General features: G+C 39.1%; 1 protein-coding gene across 1 annotated transcript in view; it reads left to right on the top strand.

The window, feature by feature from the left end:
* Positions 1–8,650: 8,650 nt before the first annotated feature.
* The window catches only part of LOC113631604 (orofacial cleft 1 candidate gene 1 protein), an 82,132-nt gene continuing 64,234 nt past the window's right edge, over positions 8,651–26,548 (top strand). The window contains 1 exon segment of the mRNA XM_027128176.1: positions 8,651–8,805. Within this exon segment, the coding sequence (XP_026983977.1) occupies positions 8,651–8,805 (155 nt within the window).

The raw sequence follows: 26,548 nt of genomic DNA, 5'->3' as shown, positions 1-26,548 counted from the left end.
TGTTTCTGAAACCATTTCCTGGGCCTGTAATGCATCCATGCCGCTTGTCTACAGAAAATTTAAAAGTAGTGAAGTTGATCTAAACATTTTTGTGAACAACTGAGCAGTAAGTACAGTTTCAAAGCTGCAGCAGCTGTTTGCGTCTTTCCTTGCAATCTGGTGTCTTAACTGGAATCCTTTATGTCAGAACATAATCTACTTAAAAAGTTTCCATTTATGTCACGAATAATAAACTTGATGGCCTTTTAAAACATCCAAACAGCCCCTTTAAGTTGCCTCTTTGGACGATAGCCTTCTTTCCTCAATGAAGAAATCAGAAAAGTAATTCCTTTATGTTTCTCATGAAATATTCATTTTTGGTATGACTGCTATAAATGTAATTGGCAAGTTGTGTCTCCACCATGTTCTCAGCATACAGTATTATTAACTATCAAATATGATACTAAGGTTACCCTATAGTTTAGGTTTAAAATATGTATATTATTTTGTATAAAATAGGTTTTAAGCTACACATGTACATACCTACAGACACACACAATCTTAGAGGATAAAGAGTTCTTTAAGAAAATCAGTGCTTTGTGGTTTTAAGTTTAATGGCTCCATCACACATTTCCTGACACCAAGCCACTAGGACTGAGTCAACTGCCTATCTTTTTTTCCACTTCAATTTTCTTCTTCTTCCTCCTCCACATTGCCTGGCTACACGGACTCCACATCTTCCTCTAATCTGCTTCAACATCTTCAAGCCCTCATTTGTAACTGCCCAGAACTCACCAAAGATCTGCTGCCTTTTCCTTTCTGCATTTGCTGGATTTTAGGCAGTCCTAGGCTGTTACCCACTCAAAAGTGACAGCAGAGTCAAAAGAACCTTGTTAACACCATGCAAAAGGCACCCCTTTGATACAGAGATGATAGAGCTACCATCTGCATGAGGTGATTAATGTCATCTTCACTAACTTGTTGAACTGAAGACAAACAGAAGGACTAGTTGGTCTCATTCTCCAGCAACCCATGCCCCAGGAAGCCTCCTTTTGGACTAGGATCAAATGTTGAACTTGGGGAAATAGAAACATGTCTCTCTTAGTTTCTAGCTTTGAATTAATTTTGCCTATTAAAGACACAATAAAACTCAAAAATGAAAAATATGTTGTAATAAAATATTTCATGAATGGTTTAGCAGTAACTAGACAGAGCCAAAGAGAGAATTAGTAAATAGGGAGATAAATATAGAGAAATAAACCAGAATGTAGCTCACAGAACAAAGAGACTGGCAATATAAAATTGAGGTTAAGAGAAATAGAGGATATGATGAGAAGATGTAACATTTTAAATTTGAGTTCTAGCAGGAGACAAGAGAGAGAATTAGGAGAGGCAATATTTGGATAGGTAGTTTTCAGAACTACCTGATGTTTTTAGAGTTGATTATAGACTCGAATCATCAGAGATTAGAAGCACAAATAATTCCAGCAAGATAAATAAAGAGAAATCTACACCTCTGTGCAATTGTAGTGGCACCAAGGAGCACCAAACACAGGGATGATCTTAAAATGATTCAGGGAGAAAAGAGAAGAAACAACAATTAGACTGATAGCAAGCATGGATGCTGTGTTGAGACACAGTATTTATCAATCCTTAATTGTTTACCAAGCAAAATGGTATTTCAAACACCCAAAACAAAACACATTTTTAGATAAAAACTGAGAGTTTACCATTAAAAGTCTGTAAATGAAAGAACTTTCAAAAGGTATATTTCAGGAGGGATAAAAATGACCCCAGGAGGCATGTCTGACCTACAAGAAGGAAGATGAGCAAAGAAGTTGTAAACATGTAGATAAAATCAGTGTAAAATAATACTAACAACATCTATTTTGTGGGGCAAAACAACAAGACATAACTAAAATACTGAATGACAATATCTTATAAGTTTGGAGGAGGGTAGACAAGAGTTAAAACATTCTATGGCTTCTGCATCGTTTGGCTGGAGAGTTTAGATAATGATTAACCTTCAACTTTGACAGGTAGATATGCTACAATTCCAAGGGTAAAGTAGTAAAGGATTAAATTAAATCAGTAGAGAAAAATTGAAATAAAAATCAAGGTAAGAGAGGAAGAAAAGAGAAGCATGGACAAAGCAGGACAAACAGGAAGCATAGAATAACATGACAGAGATGAATCAAAATATATCACATAGTGCATGTAAATGGATCAGTTTCATCAGAAACAAGACATATTGTCAGATTTCATAGAAATAAAATGTAGTTCTATGCTTTTTACAAGAGACACAACTAAAACATATGGAACTTCTGCATATGTGCACTGGGAGACAGGCACAAAAGCGTTCCTGGAAGCATTGTTACTTATAGAAACAAACAGAGAAAACTGGACACGATCCAAACACACTTCAATAGGAAAATGTTTAAATACATTGTCCCACATTAATTAATTATTTGGCACAATGTAAGCAATAAAAATAGATGAATGACAACCATACAGGCCAACATGATTGAATCTCAAAAACCTCCTGTTGGACATATAGCATGTTTATAAGTTTCAAACATACAAAAACCAGAATACACTTAACACATCTGTAATAAAGCCTACCAAAACTGTGGAATTCATACCTAGAAAATTCAGTGTAGGGATTCTCTCTGTTTGCGTGATGACAGAGGGAACTACTAGGACCAGTTTCACAGAGGCATCACCTGTGCAGTCACACAGGGTCCCAAGTTTAGAAGACCCTATGCTTGGTTTAATGCTCTGCTATCACCATCTTGAAATTCTTGATAATTTTGAACAAGGGGCCTTGCATTTTTATTTTGCATTGGGTTCCTCAAATTATATAGCCAGCCGTGGGGCTACACATATGGAGAGAGAAAGAGGGCACTTGAATTGTACTGATTCTTTCTTAATCTGAATGATGAGTACTTGACATTTGTTTTATATTCTTTACATACAGTGTCATACATATTTGTATGTATGAAACATTTCATTTTACAAATTAATTTAAAACTGTCGCCTCCAGAGCCATTGGTTTATAATACTCATCAGGAATACCCAAGCAAAAAAGTCACATAGTCACCACGTAGGTGGAATTGAATATTCCATTTATATGGTTGTGCTGTAGAAATTGGTCTGAGTTACTGAGTAATTACACTTAAGCATATGCTTTTGACTCTATAAAACTTGGGTGAGTAATATCAATTTGAGGGAAAAGAAGAGCTCTCTGAATTTCTTTACACAGTTGGATATCCAGCTGCTCTTGTTTTCATATTGCAAGTGCATTTCCTTTGCAAAATTGTTAGCTCCTGTGTTAGTTGGAGGCTCTGCCTTTGAAAAGCAGGCAGCACTTAAAAACTACAGGGCAGAACCCATCTGATTCTACTGCTGTCACCGGCAGTTGCTGCACCCAGCATCCTCTGAGGAAGTGAGCTGCCCTCTGTGGGTATTGTGGATATTGTGCGAACACAGCACATCTGCTATAGTCGGGGGCTCACTGCACTTGTGTGGCTGTCGAGGCCAACATGCCATTCATGTACGGTTTGGCAGCTCCAAATTCACACGTAGAGACAGCTGGTGAAGTAGTTTGCTAAGTGGTGCACCCCGTTTCCATCCAACCACCTGGATGATTTTGAGAGGCACAGTGTGACCATGACTCTTTAATGTGTTGCTTGGTAGCCAACATTGCCTAAAACTTCTTGGGAGTTTTCAAAAGCAATACAACATGTTCAGTTTTTCTGTACAGCTCCCGAAGAACTCTTGGTTGTTTCAGCCTAATTGTATTCTTTTTTTTTTTTTTTTTTTTTTTTTGCCGTACGCGGCCTCTCACTGTTGTGGCCTCTCCCGTTGCGGAGCACAGGCTCCAGACACACAGGCTCAGCGGCCATGGCTCACGGGCCCAGCCGCTCTGCGGCATGTAAGTTCTTCCCGGACCGGGGCACGAACCCACGTCCCTTGCATTGGCAGGCGGACTCTCAACCACTGCGCCACCAGGGAAGCCCCTAATTGTACTCTTTAAGTGCCTCTTTACTCTGACCTTCAATCCCCTTTTACTAGCCTATCATTATGCCTCTGCTCTCCCAAGCTCAATGAAGTGCAGGAACTCTGATATTATACATTCATTCTTTCAGTCACTCAATAAACGTTTATAGAACATCTTAAACCTTAACTCTCACTTACAAATCTTAATGTCTTGGTCCCTTTGCTTCATCTTCTCTCTCTTTTTGTCCATTTTTTCTTTTCTGGTTGCTCTGATTTATGGGGTTTAAGGGTCCACTCTCCCTGGATTTATTCTTTATGGCATTATTTTACAAGCTTTGTTCCACGCCCTTCTTTCCACCAGTCCAGCCATGATCTTTTCTGCTTTGCAGTGGATCCTGTAATCTGTTGTTCCCCTTGAGCTTCCTTGAGGAATTCTTGAATGGCAGAAATTAAGATGAAATACAACTTTTGAAACACACAGTTAATATAAAAAGCAAGCTTCACCTGTACCTACTACTCTCATATAAGGTGATCTGTCTCTTAAAGAGGAAAAGAATGATGTCCGTTGCAAAATATTGGACACTTTGAGCGGAAAATACAAGCTGCATTGCAAAAAGCCTTAAAGGTCACCCAGGTAGCTGGGACCATTATCTTACATTTTAGTCAAATTTGCTGGGTCTGGATGATCTTAGTGGCAGAAGTCTTGCCCTGAATTAAACCAACGATTAGTTGAGCATTTATTATGTGCAAGGCATTATGGGACATACAAAGAGGTGCAGAATGTACTTGCTTCCTTTGAGGAGCTTAAAACTCATGGTAGAGATCTGTACATATAAAAGTAAATTTATAATACAAAGTTAATGAGTCATTCAGATATTAAGTGCAGTAGGAAAGCAGAAAAAAAGAATCAGTATTGGTGGCCAGGATCATCAGAGAAATATAGGGGCAAAGGGCATTGCCCCATATTTAATTAAAATCTCTCTAAAGACAGGTACACTTATTAGCCCTGCAGACAGGCTAACTCATAGACAGAAAACAGTTGGATCATTCTATTCTTACCTTTTCATTGCTTGAGACAGATTTATTTTGCATTATCGTTGGACGTTTTCCTCTTTTTGTTTCTTTTAAACAGAGTGCACATTTGCCTAATTTAATTGCTTATTTGTTTCCTTGGAAGATTACGTCAATGAAATTTCTTCTTCTAGGAACTGAGTCCTTATTTTCGATTATGTATTCTTGTTTTATTGTTAATAATGAATTTGATTCATTGTATGCTAATTAAACCTACTGTAGAAAGGAGTTTTTGAATGTCAGGGCATTGTAAAGACAAGGCCGCATGTCTTAGAAACAGATGGGCTTGAGTTTGAAACCATCCTCTACTACTGACCTTGCTAGGTGAACTTTATTCAATTTATTTAGTCTCTTAGCCTCTGCTTCTTTACCTGAAAAATGAGGTCATGTTTCATTTAATATTTATTTTATGGGGTTTATTTTGTAGCACTACATGAGGTAACATACATGATGTTTCGGTTGGGTGCATAGAAGGTGTCCTATATATACTAGCAACTATCATTATCTTTTTCTAATTATCCCGATTTATTTCACATATGTGAATACCCAAAAGGAGTCTGTAATTTTAGGAACCATGTTAAGGTCTCTGGATTAAACTAAAGGATTTTTAAACTTAATGCTTTCAAAAATTGTACTGGCTAGAGCACATTGCCGTTTTTTCATGTTGTTTAGATCTTCATGGTACTTTGTGGGTGGTCTGCCCATTGAGTTTCTTGTCTATTTTTTTTTAAAGAAGAGTATCTATAATTCTTAAAATGGGTATTTTGCCAATTTTCACATGCCTTGTTTTCTCTTCTCAAATCAACATGTCTCCGTATTTATACAATTCAGAGTTCAAACGACATTCTTTGCACTGCTGTCACTGTACATAAAGACAATCCAAACTTGTTATGCCTAAATATAAAACACAATCCAAGTAAGTGAACAGATGTGTGGCATGAGCAAAGCCTTACCATGTTGTTCCTATTTATCGTCTGCCTTGTTTGGAGGGCGTGCCTAGTGCTGGGAGGTGGTGGATAAAGGGTCTTGCCAATTGCACTTATTTAGAGAGACATTTTATGTACATTTTGTTCCTCTGTTCCGTTGCACTGCCCTTGGGTGACACAATGGTTTTTAGGAAGTTGGGTTAAACTTGTCCAGCCTTGGAAATGATTTTTTAAATGTTTTGTAGTTACAAAAATTATGTTTATTTCAGAAAATAAGACATGTTTTCCTAATTTTGGAGCCAAGATAATGAGTTTTCCAAATGCAAGATGTCCAGCAAAATTCCATCCAGTTTTCAAAATTTACACTTAAAAATATTGCATTGTACTTATTCTCTACTCCGTTTTGCACCTTTCCCATGATAATAAGAATGAGAAAATACAAGCACTTGTCTATGGAAAGTAGACCCCACCTCCTCTGTCAGACACAAGTCTCCATGAAGATGAAATCCAAAAAACAAGAGCTGTGTTTGTAGGACGGCTCCTTTGTCCCTCTCCTCTTCCAGTATTATTCCTGGGATCAGGGGAAGGTAGATCAAGCTGCCCAACAGCACTCAGCCCAAAGGGTTCAGGCTGTGTTCCAGGTACGCGGGCCTCTCACTGCTGTGGCCTCTCCCTTTGCAGAGCACAGGCTCCGGATGCGCAGGCTCAGCGGCCATGGCTCACGGGCCCAGCCGCTCCGCGGCATGTGGGATCTTCCCGGACTGGGCCACGAACCCGTGTCCCCTGCATAGGCAGGTGGACTCTCAACCACTGCGCCACCAGGGAAGCCCCCCAGACCCATTTCTTAGGGGTTGCTTACTAGTCTTTCTGGCATGTGTTCTAGGTCTTGAAGGAAAACATCAATTGAGATTTATACCTGGTTCAGGTATGTCTTTATTAATATATAATACTACTAATAAAAAGATTACCTGGAAATAATTGACACTTCAGGAAGGAATGAACTACAAATTCCGCGTCCCTCCAGACTGATTCTGTCAGTAAAAAACCATCCCTTCCCTTTTATCAGGTACAGTATTGCTAGGAATTACTGTCCTGAGTCCCTTTCTTTTTCCATCTTTCTGATTTTCCGCTGGCCTATGGTATGTTTCTAAGCTCATGACCGAAGACAGTTTATATTTACTAAATATTCGTCCATATGCAAATGGCACCAGCCCTATGACAGGCGTGCAGGGAAGTGTCTAGAGCACACACATGGGATGAACTTTCTGGCTTCAACTTCTGATTTTTACTGCCTGTGGTGATAACCAGGAAGTCAGCTTCTCCTAGCGTGTTTCCTTCCCTGTTCTGACGGTGATGCCATTTAGTGCCTTCCTCACAGGGCTGGATTTTAGGACAATAGCAAAATTACCAGATGCCTCCTTTCATGTGCTGGGTCTTGCTTAAATTAAAATGAAACAAACAAACAAACAAAAACTATTATTCAACGGAAGTTCTAGGAGATGATGAGACAGGTAAAAAACAAAGGGTTTTGGGTGTTTCTTTCAGGGTTCCTATTAAATATAGTATTACTCACTCTGACATCAGTCCCTGGCAAATGTGTGATTCTTTCTGTCTTGGGCAGGAAAAGACCCTTGAGTAGGCTCCACCCTGTATTATGGACCCTTGATGACATCCAACCATAACTCTTCATTTGAGGAAGGATCAGAGGTGGCATCCAAACATAACTTTTTTTCCTGATGAAGAAAACTTCAGGAAAGGGGTTTATTGTTCCTTTCAACTTAATTCCTTAATTGAACATTAAAAAGCAAGCAAGCATAATTTCATAATTTCTAGACAAGGAGGCTTCAATCAAGAGATACTGCAGGTATTAACGTTTTCCCCAACTTTGGTGTCATTTATCTTTTTTTTTTAACATCTTTATTGGAGTATAATTGCTTTACAATGGTGTGTTAGTTTCTGCTTTATAACAAAGTGAATCAGCTATACATATACATATATCCCCAAATCTCCTCCCTCTTGTGTCTCCCTCCCACCCTCTCTATCCCACCCCTATGGGGCATGCGTATCTTGCATCGCTTTGCTTAATAGTTCTCATTTACTAGCCCCATGTGTTGTGTGTCCTGCATGAGGATATCAGAGAGTTTACATAAGATGTTGCTTTTATTGTTAAATGAGATTGCACATTCCCAGCATTTAGCCTGGTGTCTCGTCCCTAGCAGACTCGATAAATGTAAATAAAAATCCCTACCTTGACTCTTCCTACCACATCAGGGCTGCTGTTTAAATGCCAATAGCCGTGGCTTCTCAAGATTTCTATTGCTGGTCCTCCAAGTTCGGTCTGTAAGGAATGCAGGTTATGCAACTATTATTTTTATTACTGTACTGCTTTTTAAATTTACTATTCTACAAATTGCTGACTAGGCTACAAGAGCCACGATGTAAACGTTTTGTGTATAACACATGTTCCAAACCACCTTGTCTGGGCTGTTGTGGACAAAGAAGTTTAAAAACCAATTAGGTTTTGGACAAGAACAAAAATTAGTTTCAGAATAACGTGTAATGCTCTCCCCTGTTTCTAAGATTCTGTTGCCCATTAATTCCTTCTCTTGTTTCCCTCCTCACATGATTCCTGTTTAATCATTTCATGTTTACTTCAATGTGAGCTTATATTAATTATGTAGCTCACCAGTCTGGTCACTAGGAAGGATGAACAGACATTTGATTTGGTAAAGGAACCCCGAGACAGCCTCATTTCTGGGCCTCCTTCCACCTCTGAGCGAATGCCAGGTTGTAATGAAAGTTTCTTTGGATACCACGCTTTCCTCTTAAAGTAATTAAAGCCTGCAGGTCTTAGCTACAAAGCTGGTTGATGCAACATGATTTAGCAGAGCATTTTGAGTTTACACAACGCTACGCTTGAAACGAAAGAATGGGATTGGCTCTTAGCTTCTTATTTGGATTTCTTTTGTGCCTGGCCCTGAAAGTGTGGTCACCCTCAATGTGGATTAGGACCACACTTAGGACCACCATACAAATCTCAGAGAGGCTTGTACTCCCACCTTTGTACTTGCTGAGACCTAATCAATGTGTCTCTGGCTGGTCACGGTACAGCCCATTTCATTGGGAACCTGCAGGCACCATTTGGGAGCCTGGCCAGGCGGCAACCTCAAGATTGGCTTGTTCTTTGATTGGGTTACTAGTCTGTGTGAAGACAGGTTTACTTAGAGAAAGAAAAAAAAAAAAAAAGACCTGGTTGTAGCTCCACCCCTACAACTAGAAAGCCCTTAATCAGACCAATGGCAAACTTGTAAAAAGCAATATTTGGAAAAACAAGTGATGAGTTAAATGAACAGCATGCATTTATGAAAATTTTCAAATCAGATACCTAATCTCAGATTGAGTAAGGCAAAAGGGATTCTGAGTGTTCCTGAATCATGTCCCTCTAATATTATCAATGGGAAGTATTGTGAAAGGGAATTCAGAAGTCAGCCAACAATTTTGGAAGAGGAAGATAGTTGATAATCTGGGAAATCTGTTCATGAGTCATTAGATTCCAGAACTTGAGACTGGCTCAAGGAAGAGATTCCATATAAGAGACCACCCAGATGTTATTCAGAACAATGATTCTCAGCCCCAACTGTATCTTAGGATCACCTGGGGAGCTTTCATGTGAATATTTTCATAACTGGACCTTCTCCTAGAGATTCAGGGGAGGGGCATAGGCATATTATAAAGATCCTTTAGGTGATTCCAAAGTGAAATCAGATAGAATCAGTGATTGAGAGTAGTTGGTCAGACGTACGAAAAGGGGAGGAAGAAAGATCCTTAAACATACAGCCTAGGTCAGCATCACTTGGATATGAAAATACAGATGGCTGCTCCTATCCCCAGAATTTCTGATTTATTAGGTCTTGGGTGTAAGTTCTGAGAATTTGAATTTCACACTAATTTCTGGGTCATCGTGATGCTGCTGGTCCAGGGCCATATTTTAAGTACCACTAGACTAGGTAAATAGTGGAGGAGAAAGGAGGCAAAACAGGCATGGTGGGCTCATGAGGGAGGCCCTAGGCTGAAGTGACACTGTGCCAGCTCAGGGAATAGCAGCTGTGGTCAAGTGCTATGATCTAGAAGCTTGCTACACAAACTAGGCCCCTCAGACCAGCAGCATAGCACCACCTGGATGCTTGTTAGAAAAGTAGAATCTCAGGCCATGCTCCAGAACTAGAATTGTTATTTTAACAAGATACTCACATAATTTGCATGTATTCTAAAGTTGGAGAATCTTACTAGTGGTACAATTACCATGATATCAGTGGTATGAAGCATTGGCTTCATATTGTAATTTTGGGGGGGGGTCTCATATCAGACCAATGAAATCTGAACCTCTAGGAGTAGAACCCAGTGTTAGTATTCTTAAAGCTCCCTGGATGAAACTTTGATAACCACTAATCTAGAATTTAATTTGAAACAGTATAGTCATTTGTTACTGTACTTCTTGTTTTTTCTTGACCTGCCATGAGTCAGAAAATAGAAAGATAAGGAAGCTACACACAGTGGATGGATGGACGTTAGTATATCCAGCTGAGAGGTGAAAGGAACAGCAGAAGCGGGGAAGATGGTGCAGGGAATGACTAGGCCATTTCACTCTCACTTGCTTCATTAGGAGATGCTCACTGAATCTAGGCTGAACATGCAAAACCAATCTGCTGGCATTCCTCTGGGTTTCTGTACATCTCCTCCATGATGCTGTCTTCTCCCCAACTCCCCTGACTTGAATTGACCCCTTACTTGTACCTTTATGTTCCAGAACTTTCCAACACATAAATCTATCAGAGCACCTGCTAACATGTTAAACTTTATCTACTTGTTTATGTGTTTTGGGTCGTCGTGTCTCCATTGTCATTTGTTTCTACGTATTCTTTTATTTCCTCTTTGATTTCTTCAGTGATCACTTCGTTATTAAGTAGTGTATTGTTTAGCCTCCATGTGTTTGTATTTTTTACAGATCTTTTCCTGTAATTGATATCTAGTCTCATAGCGTTGTGGTCGGAAAAGACACTTGATACAATTTCAAGTTTCTTAAATTTACCAAGCCTTGATTTGGACCCAAGATATGATCTATCCTGGAGAATGTTCCATGAGCACTTGAGAAAAATGTGTATTCTGTTGTTTTTGGATGGAATGTCCTAAAAATATCAATTAAGTCCATCTTGTTTAATGTATCATTTAAAGCCTGTGTTTCCTTATTTATTTTCATTTTGGATGATCTGTCCATTGGTGAAAGTGGGGTGTTAAAGTCCTCTACTATGAATGTGTTACTGTCGATTTCCCCTTTTATGGCTGTTAGTATTTGCCTTATGTATTGAGGTGCTCCTATGTTGGGTGCATAAATATTTACAACTGTTATATCTTCTTCTTGGATTGACTCCTTGACCATTATGTAGTGTCCTTCTTTGTCTCTTCTAAAAGTCTTTATTTTAAAGTCTATTTTGTCTGATATGAGAATTGCTACTCCAGACTTCTTTTGGTTTCCATTTGCATGAAATATCTTTTTCCATCCCCTTACTTTCAGTCTGTATGTGTCTCTAGGTCTGAAGTGGGTCTCTTGTAGACAGCAAATATATGGGTCTTGTTTTTGTATCCATTCAGCCAATCTGTGTCTTTTGGTGGGAGCATTTAGTCCATTTACATTTAAGGTAATTATTGATATGTATGTTCCTATTCCCATTTTCTTAATTGTTTTGAGTTTGTTATTGTAGGTCTTTTCCTTCTCTTGTGTTTCTTGCCTAGAGAAGTTCCTTTAGCATTTGTTGTAACGCTGGTTTGGTGGTGCTGAAATTTCTCAGCTTTTGCTTGTTTGTAAAGGTTTTAATTTCTCCATCAAATCTGAATGAGATCCTTGCTGGGTAGAGTAATCTTGGTTGCAGGTTTTTCTCCTTCATCACTTTAAATATGTCTTGCCAGTCCCTTCTGGCTTGCAGAGCTTCTGCTGAAAGATCAGCTGTTAACCTTATGGGGATTCCCTTGTGTGTTATTTGTTGTTTTTCCCTTGCTGCTTTTAATATGTTTTCTTTGTATTTAATATTTGACAGTTTGATTAATATGTGTCTTGGCGTATTTCTCCTTGGATTTATCCTGTATGGGACTCTCTGTGCTTCCTGGACTTGATTAACTATTTCCTTTTCCATATTAGGGAAGTTTTCAACTATAATCTCTTCAAATATTTTCTCAGTCCCTTTCTTTTTCTCTTCTTCTTCTGGAACCCCTATAATTCGAATGTTGGTGCATTTAATGTTGTCCCAGAGGTCTCTGAGACTGTCCTCAGTTCTTTTCATTCTTTTCTCTTTATTCTGCTCTGCAGTAGTTATTTCCACTATTTTATCTTCCAGGTCACTTATCCGTTCTTCTGCCTCAGTTATTCTGCTATTGATCCCATCTAGAGTATTTTTAATTTCATTTTTGTGTTGTTCATCGTTGTTTGTTTCATCTTTAGTTCTTCTAGGTCCTTGTTAAATGTTTCTTGCATTTTGTCTATTCTATTTCCAAGATTTTGGATCATCTTTACTATCATTATTCTGAATTCTTTTTCACGTAGACTGCCTATTTCCTCTTCATTTATTAGGTCTCGTGGGCTTTTATCTTGCTCCTTCATCTACTGTGTGTTTTTCTGTCTTCTCATTTTGCTTATCTTACTGTGTTAGGGGTCTCCTTTTTGCAGGCTGCAGGTTCGTAGTTCCCATTGTTTTTGGTGTCTGTCCCCAGTGGCTAGGGTTGGTTCAGTGGGTTGTGTAGGCTTCCTGGTGGAGGGGACTAGTGCCTGTGCTCTGGTGGATGAGGCTGGATCTTGTCTTTCTGGTGGGCAGGTCCACGTCTGGTGGTGTGTTTTGGGGTGTCTGTGGACTTATTATGATTTTAGGCAGCCTCTCTGCTAATGGGTGGGGTTGTGTTCCTGTCTTGCTAGTTGTTTGGCATAGGATGTCCAGCACTGTAGCTTGCTGGTCGTTGAGTGAAGCTGGGTGCTGGTGTTGAGATGGAGATCTCTGGGAGATTTTCGCCATTTGATATTATGTGGAGCTGGAAGGTCTCTTGTGGACCAGTGTCGTGAAGTTGGCTCTCCCACCTCAGAGGCACAGCACTGACTCCTGGCTGCAGCAACAAGAGCCTTTCGTCCACACGGTTAAAAAGAGGAAAAGGGGAAAAAATCATAAATCTTGCTCTCAAAGTCCACCTCCTTAAGTTGGGATGATTGGTTGTCTATTCATGTATTCCACAGATGCAGGTACATCAAGTTGATTGTGGCGCTTTAATCCGCTGCTTCTGAGCCTAATGGGAGAGATTTCCCTTTCTCTTCTTTGTTCGCACAGCTCCCAGGGCTCAGCTTTGGATTTGGCCCCGCCTCTGTGTGTAGGTCGCTGGAGGGCGTTTGTTTTTTGCTCAGACAGGACTGGGATAAAGGAGCCGCTGATTCGGGGGCTTTGGCGCACTCAGGAGGGGGGGGAGGGGCACTGCGTGTGGGGCGGGCCTGCGGCGGCAGAGGCCGGCGTGACGTTGCAGAAGCCGGCGTGACGTTGCAGAGGCCGGCGTGACGTTGCACCAGCCTGAGGCGCGCCGTGCGTTCTCCCGGGGAAGTTGTCCCTGGATCCCGGGACCCTGGCAGTGGCGGGCTGCACAGGCTCCCGGGAGGGAGGTGTGGAGAGTGACCTGTGCTCGCACACAGGCTTCTTGGTGGCGGCAGCAGCAGCCTTAGCGTCTCATGCCCGTCTCTGGGCTCCGCGCTGTTAGCCGCGGCTCGCGCCCGTCTCTGGAGCTCCTTTAAGCGGCGCTCTGAATCCCCTCTCCTCGCCACCAGGAAACAAAGAGGGAAGAAAAAGTCTCTTGCCTCTTCGGCAGGTCCAGACTTTTCCCCGGACTCCCTCCCGGCTAGCCGTGGCGCAGTAACTCCTTCAGGCTGTGTTCCCGGCGCCAACCCCAGTCCTCTCCTTGCGCTCCGACCGAAGCCCGAGCCTCAGCTCGCAGCCCCGCCCGCCCTGGCGGGTGAGCAGACAAGCCTCTGGGGCAGGTGAGTGCCGGTCGGCCCTGATCCTCTGTGCGGGAATCTCTCCGCTTTGCCCTCCGCACCCCTGTTGCTACGCTCTCCTCTGCGGCCCCGAAGCTTTCCCCCTCCGCCCCCCGCAGTCTCCGCCCGCGAAGGGGCTTCCAGTGTGTGGAAACATTTCCTCCTTCACAGCTCTCTCCCACTGGTGCAGGTCCCGTCCCTATCCTTTTGTCTCTGTTTATTTTTTTCTTTTGCCCTAACCAGTTACGTGGGGGGTTTCTTGCCTTTTGGGAGGTCTGAGGTCTTCTGCCAGCGTTCAGTAGGTGTTCTGTAGGAGTTGTTCCACGTGTAGATGTATTTCTGGTGTATCTGTGGGGAGGAAGGTGATCTCCGCGTCTTTCTCTTCCGCCATCTTCCCGGAAGTCCACTCATATACTTTGATTTCTGAAGAGATTTAGGATTGCTTTTATATTGACCAAGATTATTTGAAATCTAAAGACATAGCCTGCACATTACTGATTAAAAAGCTTTTTTATTGTAAGGGAAATGTTGGTTTGGTAGAATTATTCAGATTGCCTATTTATGCTTATTTACTTTTCTATATCTGAATTTTTACATTAATCTCACTTGCAAAAAAGTCATATATAATTTTGAAAATTCATTTTGTTTTTCTTAAATTTTCATTTGGTTACCTATAATGCTTAAGTGTAAAATGGCAATTTAGATGATAAATGATGGTATTAATTTTTCTTTCTGTCATATGAAGCCTATTCATCACCAGAGTGATAATAGTTTAATATAGAATTTCTCCTTTTAAACCTACAAAATAGCTCCTTAAATCAAATTATTTCTGTTTATGTTTTTGTTCTTTGTGAATAGCTAGAATATTTGCATGTAGAATATTTTCATTTATCTCTGGAATCTTAATTAGGGACCTTAATAAGTATATTAGAGTATTTTTTTTTGGTTATTTTATTTCTATGCAATAGGAAATGTGATATTCACCCTCACCTTAAAGTGGGTAAATAATCAGTGCACTTGAACTTTCCATTTAGCTTATTGGGACAGGGTATTTTCAAGTATTCATAGCGTAAAATGTAATGCTATATACAGTTAAGCCCCACCCTGACAGAAGTGATGGAAATCATTAAGTTGTAAAGTTGTAATCCACTGAGCCAGTGACATCCTTTTCGAAAAAGAGAGGAGCAGCAGAGATCTCTCTGTAGAAATACGTGGCCAATGTCTAATTCTCACTGAGAATAGAAATTGGGATTTTTACCCCATATTTCCTGTTTCTTTTCTTTTTCCTTACTGGTTATTAACCAATGAAGCCATATTATCTCTCAAAAATGGCCTGGTCAATCAAAAGAAGTTTCCTCCAGGTAGCTTATTTTAGTAGTTTTGAAAAAAAGCTTTTTCTTATTCTTTTAATTTCTTTTTATACACTTCTCTTTATTTCTTGTTTTCTCTATCATGAAGATCAACAGACTTCTTCCTCATATTTGTTTCCATTAATTTGAAAATGGTTCATATATTGGATATTTATTGAGCACTTATTATATGCCAGATACTATTCTTGATACAATACATTATTATGACAGCGAAGATCCATTGTCTTCGTGATGCTTATATACCAGTCAGGGGAAGAGAGATGATAGGCAATAATCATGGTTCACAGTAAATTACCTGACACTGTGGAAGGAAATACACGCTAAGGGGGGATAAAAAGGAACAATCTGAAGGGAATTACTTGGGTGAGTGTACGTATGTGTGTGTGGGAGTGTTGAAGAGTAGCTTACAATTTTTAAATGGATTAGTCAGGGTGATTCTCATTGAGGCAGTGATATGTGAGCAAAACCTTGAGGTAGAGTTGGGACATGCCTGGTATGTTCCAGGAATATCAACAAACCTGTATGATATGAGAGAGAGAGGGAGAGAGAGGTGAGTTGTCTTTTATCCTGAATGAAATGTGGAACCATTGCAAAGCTTAAAAGGACAGCTATGGCTGCTGGTTTGAGAATAGCTAGGAGAGGGGTCAAGATGGAAGCAAGGAGACCAGCTAGTTTATTGTTTCGGGGGGAAGATGGAAGTGGGTTGGACCAGAGGATTAACAGTAGAGGTGGTGAGAAGTTATAGAATTGTAGATGTATTTTGAATATGCAAGACAACAGGATTTCCTGACAGACAGAATGTGAGGTGTAAGTGCAATAGAGGGGTCAAGAAAAATACCTGGGTTGTTAAACTGTTCCTTTGACTCTTCTTCTGTGAGTCTGAATTACCCAGGCAGATTCTTCTTATGCTTGTGGAAAATGTTTCCATACCTTCAATACTTCCTATGGCTGTTTTCTGAAATTCTTCTGTTGTATTTTTTTAACATTCTATTAAAATGTTCATAATAAGTATGGGAAAACAATTCCCATAAAGAAGTTGCACAAGGGTAATCCAGAGGAAACTGGTTTCAATTGATGAAAATTTGGAGAGAGATAAGCACCATGTTCTCTGACAGGTAGGTGAAGAGAAGAAAAGGGGCCAATTTTGTTGGCAACTTCAGTTGTTGTGGAAATGGCTCTGTATCTTTGAGCATCATCAGAAATTATCTCAGATAGCATTAACCTTAATAAACACCTGGCCTTAGTCTGGACCTTCCTTTTAAGGACCTCCAGGCCCAGCCCTTACATTCTCATCTATACTATGACTAATTGTATTAGAGTCATGACTCTCATGGGTTGTTCCCCATGTAATAGAAGTCATTTCCTAAATGTCTTCCATCCCACCTATGAGAGACTATGGAAGATTCACAATATTCTATACCTGACCGTATGGCATCTCCAACATCAAGGCTGTAATATTTGTCATCAAAAGTGCATTCATTTTGCCAAGCACCTGTTTTGGAAATATGAATGTGAATGATGTTATGGAATAATTTTAGTAAAATGTGAATTTTGAGTTTGTTTAAGCATATTTCTTCCATAAACCAAAACATGTAGAAATACACAAAGCATACACACGGACACACCTCAGACATCTCCCAGGTAGCATTAACCTTGAAGGTTGTCTTTTCCTATTCTTTGAGTTTGTGATTTTTTTCTACATTAAATAAAAAAAAAAAAAACAACTCACCTCTTTCAACATCCCAGATGAATCTAAGCGTTTTGGTTCAAGTCGCCAAGCATATACAAAAGGAAAGCACTATTTATACTTGAAGACCTTAAATGGAAATTGCCAAATCCAGGTCCTTTTGGTGCCAGTAGTGACTGTTGTAGTAGCTTTAAACGTTGCTGCAATTTCCAAAACCCTTGGCTGTTGGGCAAAGTTGTGAGCACAGATGAGAAAGTATTTCCAGCAGTGATACAGAAGAAGTTAATTGAAGAAGGAGGCTACACGTTGGACCTAATTTTCAAATTTGATGAAACAGGTATCTACTATAGATGCATGCTTTGAAGGACCTTCATCTCCACGACAGGAAAACATGCCCCAGGGTTTAAGGCTGCAAAAGGTTGTTGAACTGTGATGTTCATGCCAACTCCCAAGTGAGATCAATGGGTTACATCTGTCCATATCTGCTGTTACAACTTTCTATTTCAGATCACCTTCCTTCCACCACTTCGAAATAATTCACAGGCTGCAACTCTTCCCAGCCCAAGTCCACAGCAAACTTCAAGTCTTTTCCAAGGTAAAGTGTCATATTTATTGTAGCATTTGTGCATTGCTTAACCATTGAACCTGTAGGAAACCCTGCTGCTGTTATTAGGTTCCTATCTTTTTTTTCCTATGAGTCACTGATTAACATTTTTTAGTGTTGTGTCCCTAATCCCATTTTACCCATAAATCATGCTTTTTTTTTTCACAATTTAGCATAATGTGATGATTTTTAGGAATGCATATATGGCATTATTGCAGAACTGACAGTATGGGACAATAGCATATTTTTTTCTTGAAACAGAATGACTGTGTTAGCTGTTAAGAACTGATCTTTCAAATCGTTTGGTATGCATGGTCGAGTAGTCTCTATCTTCTGGGTCAGTTACAGAATTATAGAATGACATGGGATTTTTAGAAGTTATTTAATTAAAGTATGTCATTTAATGGAGAAACAATCTGAGAGAGGTCAAATGACTTCAGTAAAGTTACCTGGCAAGACAGTGACAGATCTAGGATTAGGGTCTGGGTCTCTTGATTCCGAGTTCAGTGCTCTTTCTTGTTCAGATTGGTTTAATGCTGTGGTTCTGACAGGCTAGTCTTTGAACCAGTAGCATCAGTATCACCTCCAAACTTGCTAGTGGTGTAAGTGCAGTGGGCCGGCCCAGCAGCCCTCTAGGTGATTTGAATGTACACTAAAGTCTGAGAGCCACTGGCTTAGATGACAAACCGCCCATATCTCTGTGACCCAGGAGACAAAGGAATAATAGAAACTGGATCTAAATTATTTAGCACAGTTTGAAAAGGTTACATTATTTTTGTGATTTTCATAGATTCAAAAGAAGTATTCTAAAAATACAGACAGTTCTAAGGTTTTGGTTTTATCCATTGAAACAAGTATATACAGCACACATACACAAAATAAGGCAGGTTCTAGATGATAACCTCCCTTTAGATAGTATTCAGAGGATAGAAAAAGTGAATTTTCTTCTTAACAGCTTGTTAAAAGTAAGCCACCAAAAAACCCAAATATATATGTGAAAATCTATATATGTGAAACTCTATTTGTGTGTGTGTGTGTATAGTTATAATGTTGGGAATAACAAAATAGCAATCAAAGAAACAGTTTAGTCAGACCGAATATTTTGTAGTGTACTGTGAACTAGAAAGACAGAGTTCCAATAGTTATGAGCTGTCTTTCCTATTTTCCCAACTGACCACTGGATATGAAGTTGTGTGAACCAGGAAGGTGGGGGATGTTTCCTTAAGTTCTTTACAATCTGTGGAATTTTCAGTGCTATTTTTCGTTTGTAAATATTAATGTTTTGGGCCAGTTTAGAACTTTAACTGGGGAACTTAGGCACATGAATGTTAGTCAAAAATTCACTTAGGAATCAATGTAAGAGGTTTTAGCTTTCCCTTAGTTAAAAGACACATTTTTCAGTCATAATAAATTTTTCATTTGCTTTTCCTCACTTACCTCACATGGAGCAACTCTAGGCCTTAATGCCTGTCAAAGATGCTAAGTGACAGGTGAGCAACTCAGCTAAGAGAGTGGTCTAGGCAGTGAAGGCACACTGGCCTTTGAAACCTGGATCACAGCTTCCTAGGTGGCCTTGGGCATGTCACCTAACCTCTTGGGAGTTTCAGTGTCCTTATCTGTAAAGTGGGGATAATGTAGCCCTCCCTTATGGGTTGTAGTGAGGATGAAATGATATCATATATGTAAAGCCTCAGTCCCTAATCAATCACCATGTTGTTAATACTTACATTTCCAATGAGTTTGAATTTTTTTTTCCACCTCTGTCTAATTTTTTGAGGGATCTCAGGCTTTGGTCAGCTTCTCAGTGGTTTCTTTATGACTAGTTGTGTCATTTTTATCTCATTGGTTGTGCCTTTCTATTTGAAGTTGCTATTATTTATGTGCTAGTTATTTTTCCCCCTGGTTGTAATTTCCTTAGGGACTGGGATCATTGTCACCTACTACATTGGAACAGTGTCCTTCATATACTAGGTGCCCAATAAATATGGTGGAATGATTGAGAGAATAAACAAGTGAACAGTTCAGGTAGTGGGCACACTGAATAAGTCATAATGTTTGCTTCTTTTGGTAACAAAAATATCCTTTCATGACATTAATTCCCCTTGTGAATCAACCTATATTTTGTTCCTGGATACCTGACGAAGAAATGTAAACCCACACCGATGTGTTTATTGATACGTAAAGCCCATGTCAAGTTGAATCTGAAGGAAAGTGAAGGATAGAAGTGTGACCGTATAAACAAATGGCGCTTGTTGTTTCACGTGAACCGCTATGTGACACTAATCCAGAAATGCATGCCAGGGGCCGTTGAAATATGCTATGCATTACTAGCAGTGATGTTTCTGGAACTGTACATGTGATAAGATTTATATACCAATGTTCTCAATCAGATTCTAGGGATCAATTAATCACACTATCAATAACAAAGAAACAGGTGTGCTTTCTAAAGACTTGTGCTTGCTAAAGGCAATCTTTTCCTCCCTACTGGTACTACCTTGTAAATGCAGTTTGGAATTTTTCTTCTGTTTGGTGCTAGGAAAATTGAAAGCTGAATTCTTGCTAGGATAAAGCAGGTATGGGCTTGTATTCATTGACCCTATGACTTTAACCACAGTCACTAGTGTAGTGCTTTGTGGGCTCCATTAGGCACAGTTCATTTTAATGATGAAAACGGCAAGGCTTAGGGCCGCCCTGAACAGGCACTAAAAGGACCTTCACTGCTCTGGGTAGGACATATTTTAGTGGTCTGTTTAGTTTAGCTGGTGAATATAATATGGCCTTTCTATGAGTTTTTGGTTCAAGATATATATATATATATTTTTTTTTCTCATATTTCTCTTGAGTTTTTATTAAAAGGTTAGTAAAAGACTAATAAAAGCATGTAGATGGTAGGGATCTGCAGATAAGAGATGACAATGAATTTCTGGAAAACGAAAAATAGTTGAACTGCATTGGTTGATGAAGCAGGATCAAAAAAGTGATCACCTGGAGGAAGTGGCAGGGGGAGAGGGAACCAGTAGATCCAGCAACACCCCAGGGAGTTGATCAGTAGAAGAGAGCAGAATTGCAAATACAAGGTCTATTTGAAAGTTGAGAAGAAAACCAGAGTTCTCCCCTGCCACCTCTTTTTCTCCTTCACACACAATGCTTACTCTTGCATGTAAAGGGATATGGGGAGGGGGTCTTCAGGCACAGATAGAGCCAACTCATAGATTATTAAAAATAATTTGATGATTCCACGAATTGTAACAAAAGTCCTTCCATTTTCATTTCTTTATTTATATGAACAATGTTTTTCAATGTGTATATCCAGAAAAATAGCAACCAAATTGAGGCTGAAATATGTCAGTAGTATTCTAAACAAATGAGCTGATTGAACAAAAACATCCCACACGCGGCTGCTGCTTATACCTGTACAGATGCACTACTTCAAGGATGATGCTCACGCAGGCTTTGGGTTGAATGGCGCCCCCTGCAGTTGTGCAGGGCCTAAGATGCTGAACTGAACGGAGGGGCCCTGTATCATTCCTTTTACTTAGGGGCATTTTTACATTTTGTGTTTGATAATTATGTATCAATAGTTGTTATATGCTGTATTTATACTTTTGCTTAATTGTGAACTAATTATAGCTTAATTGAGAAGAAAAAGTTAATAAAGGATTCTAGGATTATAGATTGCAGAAAAAAGTATAATTTCAATTTATATATATTTTTGTTGCAGATGAATATAGAGTGTTCAACAAAATATATGTTTATTCAAGCACCAATATATAACAAATGAGAATATAACAATAAATTTCCGTAGGGGAAGTGAAATAGAAATAGGAGTCCAAGTTGAAAAAGGAATGTTACAAGTTATCAACAATAAAGAAGAGCTAGTTCATGTATTTTTTTTTTTTTTTTTTTTTGCGGTACGCGGGCCTAGGCTCCAGATGCGCAGGCTCAGCCGCCATGGCTCAGGGGCCTAGCCGCTCCGAGGCATGTGGGATCTTCCCAGACCGGGGCACGAACCCATGTCCCCTGCATTGGCAGGCGGATTCCCAACCACTGCACCACCAGGGAAGCCCCTAGTTCATGTATTTTGAAAATGGGCAATAGAGGGTATCGAATATTGCATATAGATTCCATTGGATACATTTATGAGATCTGTAAAAGTGATGTAACAGAGTTATTTAAAAATTTCAGTATTTACAGTATACCAGAAATTACATTTGTAGCAAGTGTTTACTTTATGATGAAACATTTTGTATGTGAACCCAAAGTCATCTAAAGAATACCTAGTTTTTCAGAGTTCTTTTTGGGAATATGACAACAAACAAAATATAATTAAAATCCTTGGAATGGTGGACAGTCAGGCATTTATCAATAGGAGGAAACTGGAGAGATTCTTCTTTAAATGTTTTGAAGCAGTTGTCTGAGAATATTTGGACAAGTTTTACAGATCCTGGGGCTTTATGCTCACATGTAAGAGGACAGCTTAATGGCTGCCTCCTTATCTTTCTATCCTGAAGTTATGGCTGTCTACCTTAAAAAGAGGTTGCACTCGCATACATAAGAATTTGTTAGCCTTTCAATTCTCTTGTACTTAAATGTAGATGGTCAACCAAGGATTGTCAAATATTTGAGGAAAAACAGCAGTATGAAATGGAAAGACTGAAAAGCAAACTAAAAAACTTATCCTGAGCAATGGAGGCAATTAAGATAGTGGAGAAATTACAACAAAACAAATCAAAACAAACTCTCCTTGGAGAAATTAAAGAAGGTATTGCATTCCTAAAACAATAATAGGATGCCAAAAAAAAAAATCAGATAGCAAAAAGAACTCTTAGAAATTAAGTCTAACTGGAAACTAAAAAAAAAAGAAAAGACTCAATAAAAGAGTTGTAAGACAAAGTTAAAGAAATGTTCCAGGATGTAGAAAAAAAAGCTGTCAAAGATTTAGAAAATACGGAAAAGATAGTTAAATGAAGCAGAGATTCCACCCAGGGAATCAAATATTTGATGAATTGAAGTTTCAGAGAAAGAGAGGAACAAAAAAGAAGATTGATGGGGAAGTGAGAATCATAAACATTAGATGAAAGGGCCATTTAACCTTGATGCCAAATCCATTCTCCTTTGAGTAGCACAGGGGTCATGACATTGTAATAAGAGGAAAAATAATTTATCGACCAACATAGTCTTGCCATAAGTTTTATTAATACAGTCACAATTATAAAGCTTATCAGGTTTTGGTTGTTAGAATCAATTTATAGACAAAGCAAAAAAAATGCTATAATTATTATGGTTATAACAGAATGTACATTTCCATTCTTGAAAAAAAGTGAGTATAGTTGAAAGAGATTTGGAGATAAAAGATTGGAAGAAAGGTGTAGGAGGGATGTGGACCCTAAGATGCTCATCTTATAAAAGTAGGAAGTGATGAGATACTCTTTTTATGTTATGGAATAATAGAGGTTCAGTATTGTTCAATGTAACCATTAGAAGGTATGACAATCGTGGAATCCAATTAACGTCCATAATTTGAAGTGATGCAGAGAGAAGGGGAAAGGAGAAGAGTATAAATGAGATACATTTTAATCATGCATAGCATACTAGTTTGCTAGGACTGTCATAACAAAGTACCACAAGGAGAATCTGTTCCACTCTTTTCTTCTGGCTTCTGGTAGCTTTAGGTGTTCCTTGGCTTGTAGACGGCGTTCCTCCTGTGTCTTCACATAGTCTTCCCTCTATGCATAGCTGTCTTTGTGTCCAAATTTCCCTTGTATAAAGGTACTCCAAGATTTCTGTCCCCTGGGTATTTAATCAAACACTAATATAGGTACTGCGGTGAAGGGATTTTGCAATAATTAAAGTCCCAAGTCGGTTGATTGTAAGATATAATCCAGGTAGGCAAATCTAATCACATGCGCCCCAGAAAGTTTTCTCTGGCTGGTTGTAGAAGTGGAAGTCAAAGAGATTCAAATTATGAGAAGGATTCGATATACTATTGCTGTCTTGCAGACAGGAGGGCCACATGATAAGAAGTGTGGTTGCCTCTAGAAGCTGAAAATGGTTTCCAACTGACAGCCAGCAAGAATTCAGGACTTTGGTCCTACGGGTGCAAATGACTGAATTCTGACATTAATGTCAATAAGCTTAAAAAAGGACCTCAAACCAGATGAGAATATAGCCAGCTGACATCTTGATTTCAGTCTAAGCAGAGAACCCAGCCATGCCATGCCAGATTTTTGATCTATAGTAATAAATGGGTGCTGTTTCAGGCTGCTGAGTTTTTGGTGATGGTTATGTCACAATGAAAAACTAATATAAATATCTTTTTTTTTTTTTTTTGCGGTACGCGGGCCTCTCACTGTTGTGGCCTCTCCCATTGTGGAGAACAGGCTCCGGACGCGCAGGCTCAGTGGCCATGGCTCACGGGCCCAGCCGCTCTGCGGTATGTGGGATCTTCCCGGACCGGGGCACGAACCCGTGTCCCCTGCATTGGCAGGCGGACTCTCAACCACTGCGCCACCAGGGAAGCCCACAAGTATCTTTTAAAGAGCATAAAGTTTTAATCTGAAGGCCAATTTTCCCATTTTTTCAATGGATCATTCTTTTGGTGTTATACCTAATTGTAAATAGGACAATGTCACAAACCTTTTATGTTTTCTTCTAGAATTTTTATAGTTTTAGCTCTTACATTTAGATCTATGATCCATTTTGAGTTAATTTTTGTGGATGGTATTAGGTAAGGATCCCTATTAGTTCCCTTGGGCTGCCATAACAAAAGACCATGACAGACATTTATTCTCTCCCAGTTCTGCATTTAATTTTTCAGTTACTTCAGAAGTCTGCAGTTAAGATATCAGCAGGGCTATGCTCCCTTCAAAGACTCTAGAGAAGAATCTTTTCTTGCCTCTTCTGGTTTCTGGTGGTTGCCAATAACCCTCCGTGTTCCTTGGCTTGTGGCAGCATAACTCCAGTCTCTGCCTGAACCTTCAAATGGACTTCTTCATTGTGTCTCCATGTGTGCTCTCTCCTCCCCCTTATAAGGATACCCTGCATTGGCTTTAAGGCTCACCCTGATCCAGTATATCCTCATCTTAACTAATTATATCTGCAAACACCTTATTTTCAAATAAGGTCACATGCTGAGGTTCCAGGTGGACCTGAATTTTGGAGGGACACTGTTCAACCCAGTACTGGATATAAGTTCATTCTTTTGTTTTGTTGCTGAATTTGGTTTACTAATATTTTGTTAAGGATTTTCACATTTATGTTGATAAAGGGTATTGGTCTGTAGTTTTCTTTCCTTGCAGAGTCTTTGCCTGGCTTTGGTATCATAAAATAAAATTGGCAACTGTTCTTTCCTCTTTTATTTTCTGAAAGAGTTTATGAAGAATGGTTACTATTTGAATATTTGATCAAATTCAGTCCACTGATGTCATTTGGACCTGGGCTGTTTTTTTTTTTTAATGGGAATATTTAAAATTACTAATTTAAATTCTTTACTTCTTTACTTGTTTTAAGTACATTGAATTTCTATTTTTTTTCTTGAACGAAGTTGGGTAATTTCTAGATATTTGCCCTTTTTCTCTAAGTTTTCTAATTTATTAGTATAAGGTCATTCAGAATATTCCCTTGTAGTCTTTTAAACTTTGATTAGGGTCTATAGTGATGTCCCACTTGCATTGCTAATTCTTATAACTTATGTCTTTTCTCTTTTTTTCTTGGTCAGTCTGGTTTAAGTTGTATCAATTTTGTTGATATTTTAAAAGAACTGACTTTTGGTTTCAATAAATTTCTCTATTGTTTCTCTTTTTTATTGATTTTCACTTTAATTTAAATTTTTCCTTTTTTTCTTGCTTTGAATTTAATTTGTTACTCTTTTTTTAGTTCATTAAAGTGAAAATGTAGGGCTCCCCTGGTGGCGCAGTGGTTGAGAGTCTGCCTGCCGATGCAGAGGACACGGGTTCGTGCCCCAGTCCAGGAAGATCCCACATGTCGCGGAGCGGCTGGGCCCGTGAGCCATGGCCGCTGAGCCTGCGGGTCCGGAGCCTGTGCTCCACAACAGGAGAGGCCACAACAGTGAGAGGCCCGCGTACCGCAAAAAAAAAAAAAAAAAAAAAGTGAAAATGTAGATTAATGATTTAAGACCTCCTTTTATAATGCAGCTATTTTAAGCTATAAATTTCTCTTTAAACACTGTTTGCTGCATCCCATGTTCAGTTAAAATTATTTTTTAAGTTCATTTGCAGTTTCTTTGAACCTTGAGTTATTTAGAGTGGGTTGTTTCATTTTCAAATATTTATAGATTTTCAATTTTTGTTGTTTTCAATTTCTAATTTAATTCATTTGATGTCAGAGAACATACTTTGAATTACTTTAATTCTTTAACTTTTTGATACTTATTTTATGGCCTAGCATATGGTATCTCCTAGAGACTATTCCACGTGCACTTAAAAGATGTTTATTCTGCTGTTGTTGGTTAGATGTTCTCATAAAACTCAGGTAAGTCAAGTTGGTTAGTAGAGGCATTCTTCTATATCCCCTTTGATTTTCTTTCTAGTCCTGTCAGTTGCGGAGAGTGTCCGATTATGTTGTTGAATTACTTCTTCTTTCGCTGTCAGTCTCATTTCATGGATTTTGATGCTCTGCTGTTAGGTCATTATTTTTTCAGGTTTCTTCTCTACCCCTTTATATTTCTTATCTCTTCCTAGGACTCTCATGACAGGTATGCTGCTTATGCTTGATATCTCATAGGTCTCTGAAGCTCTGTTCATTTTTCTCCACATTTTTCCTTTCTCTTCTTCAAATTGGATAATTTCTATGGATATATCTTTAATATTCTTAATTCCTTCTCTACTATCTCATTTC

This window comes from Aethalodelphis obliquidens, unplaced genomic scaffold (genome assembly GCF_003676395.1).
Source record: "Aethalodelphis obliquidens isolate GAN/ISIS:26980383/991018 unplaced genomic scaffold, ASM367639v1 scaffold34, whole genome shotgun sequence".
Taxonomy (NCBI): Eukaryota; Metazoa; Chordata; class Mammalia; order Artiodactyla; family Delphinidae; genus Aethalodelphis; species Aethalodelphis obliquidens.
Note: the sequence above shows the minus strand (reverse complement) of the source record. Positions and strands in the feature narration are given on the sequence as shown.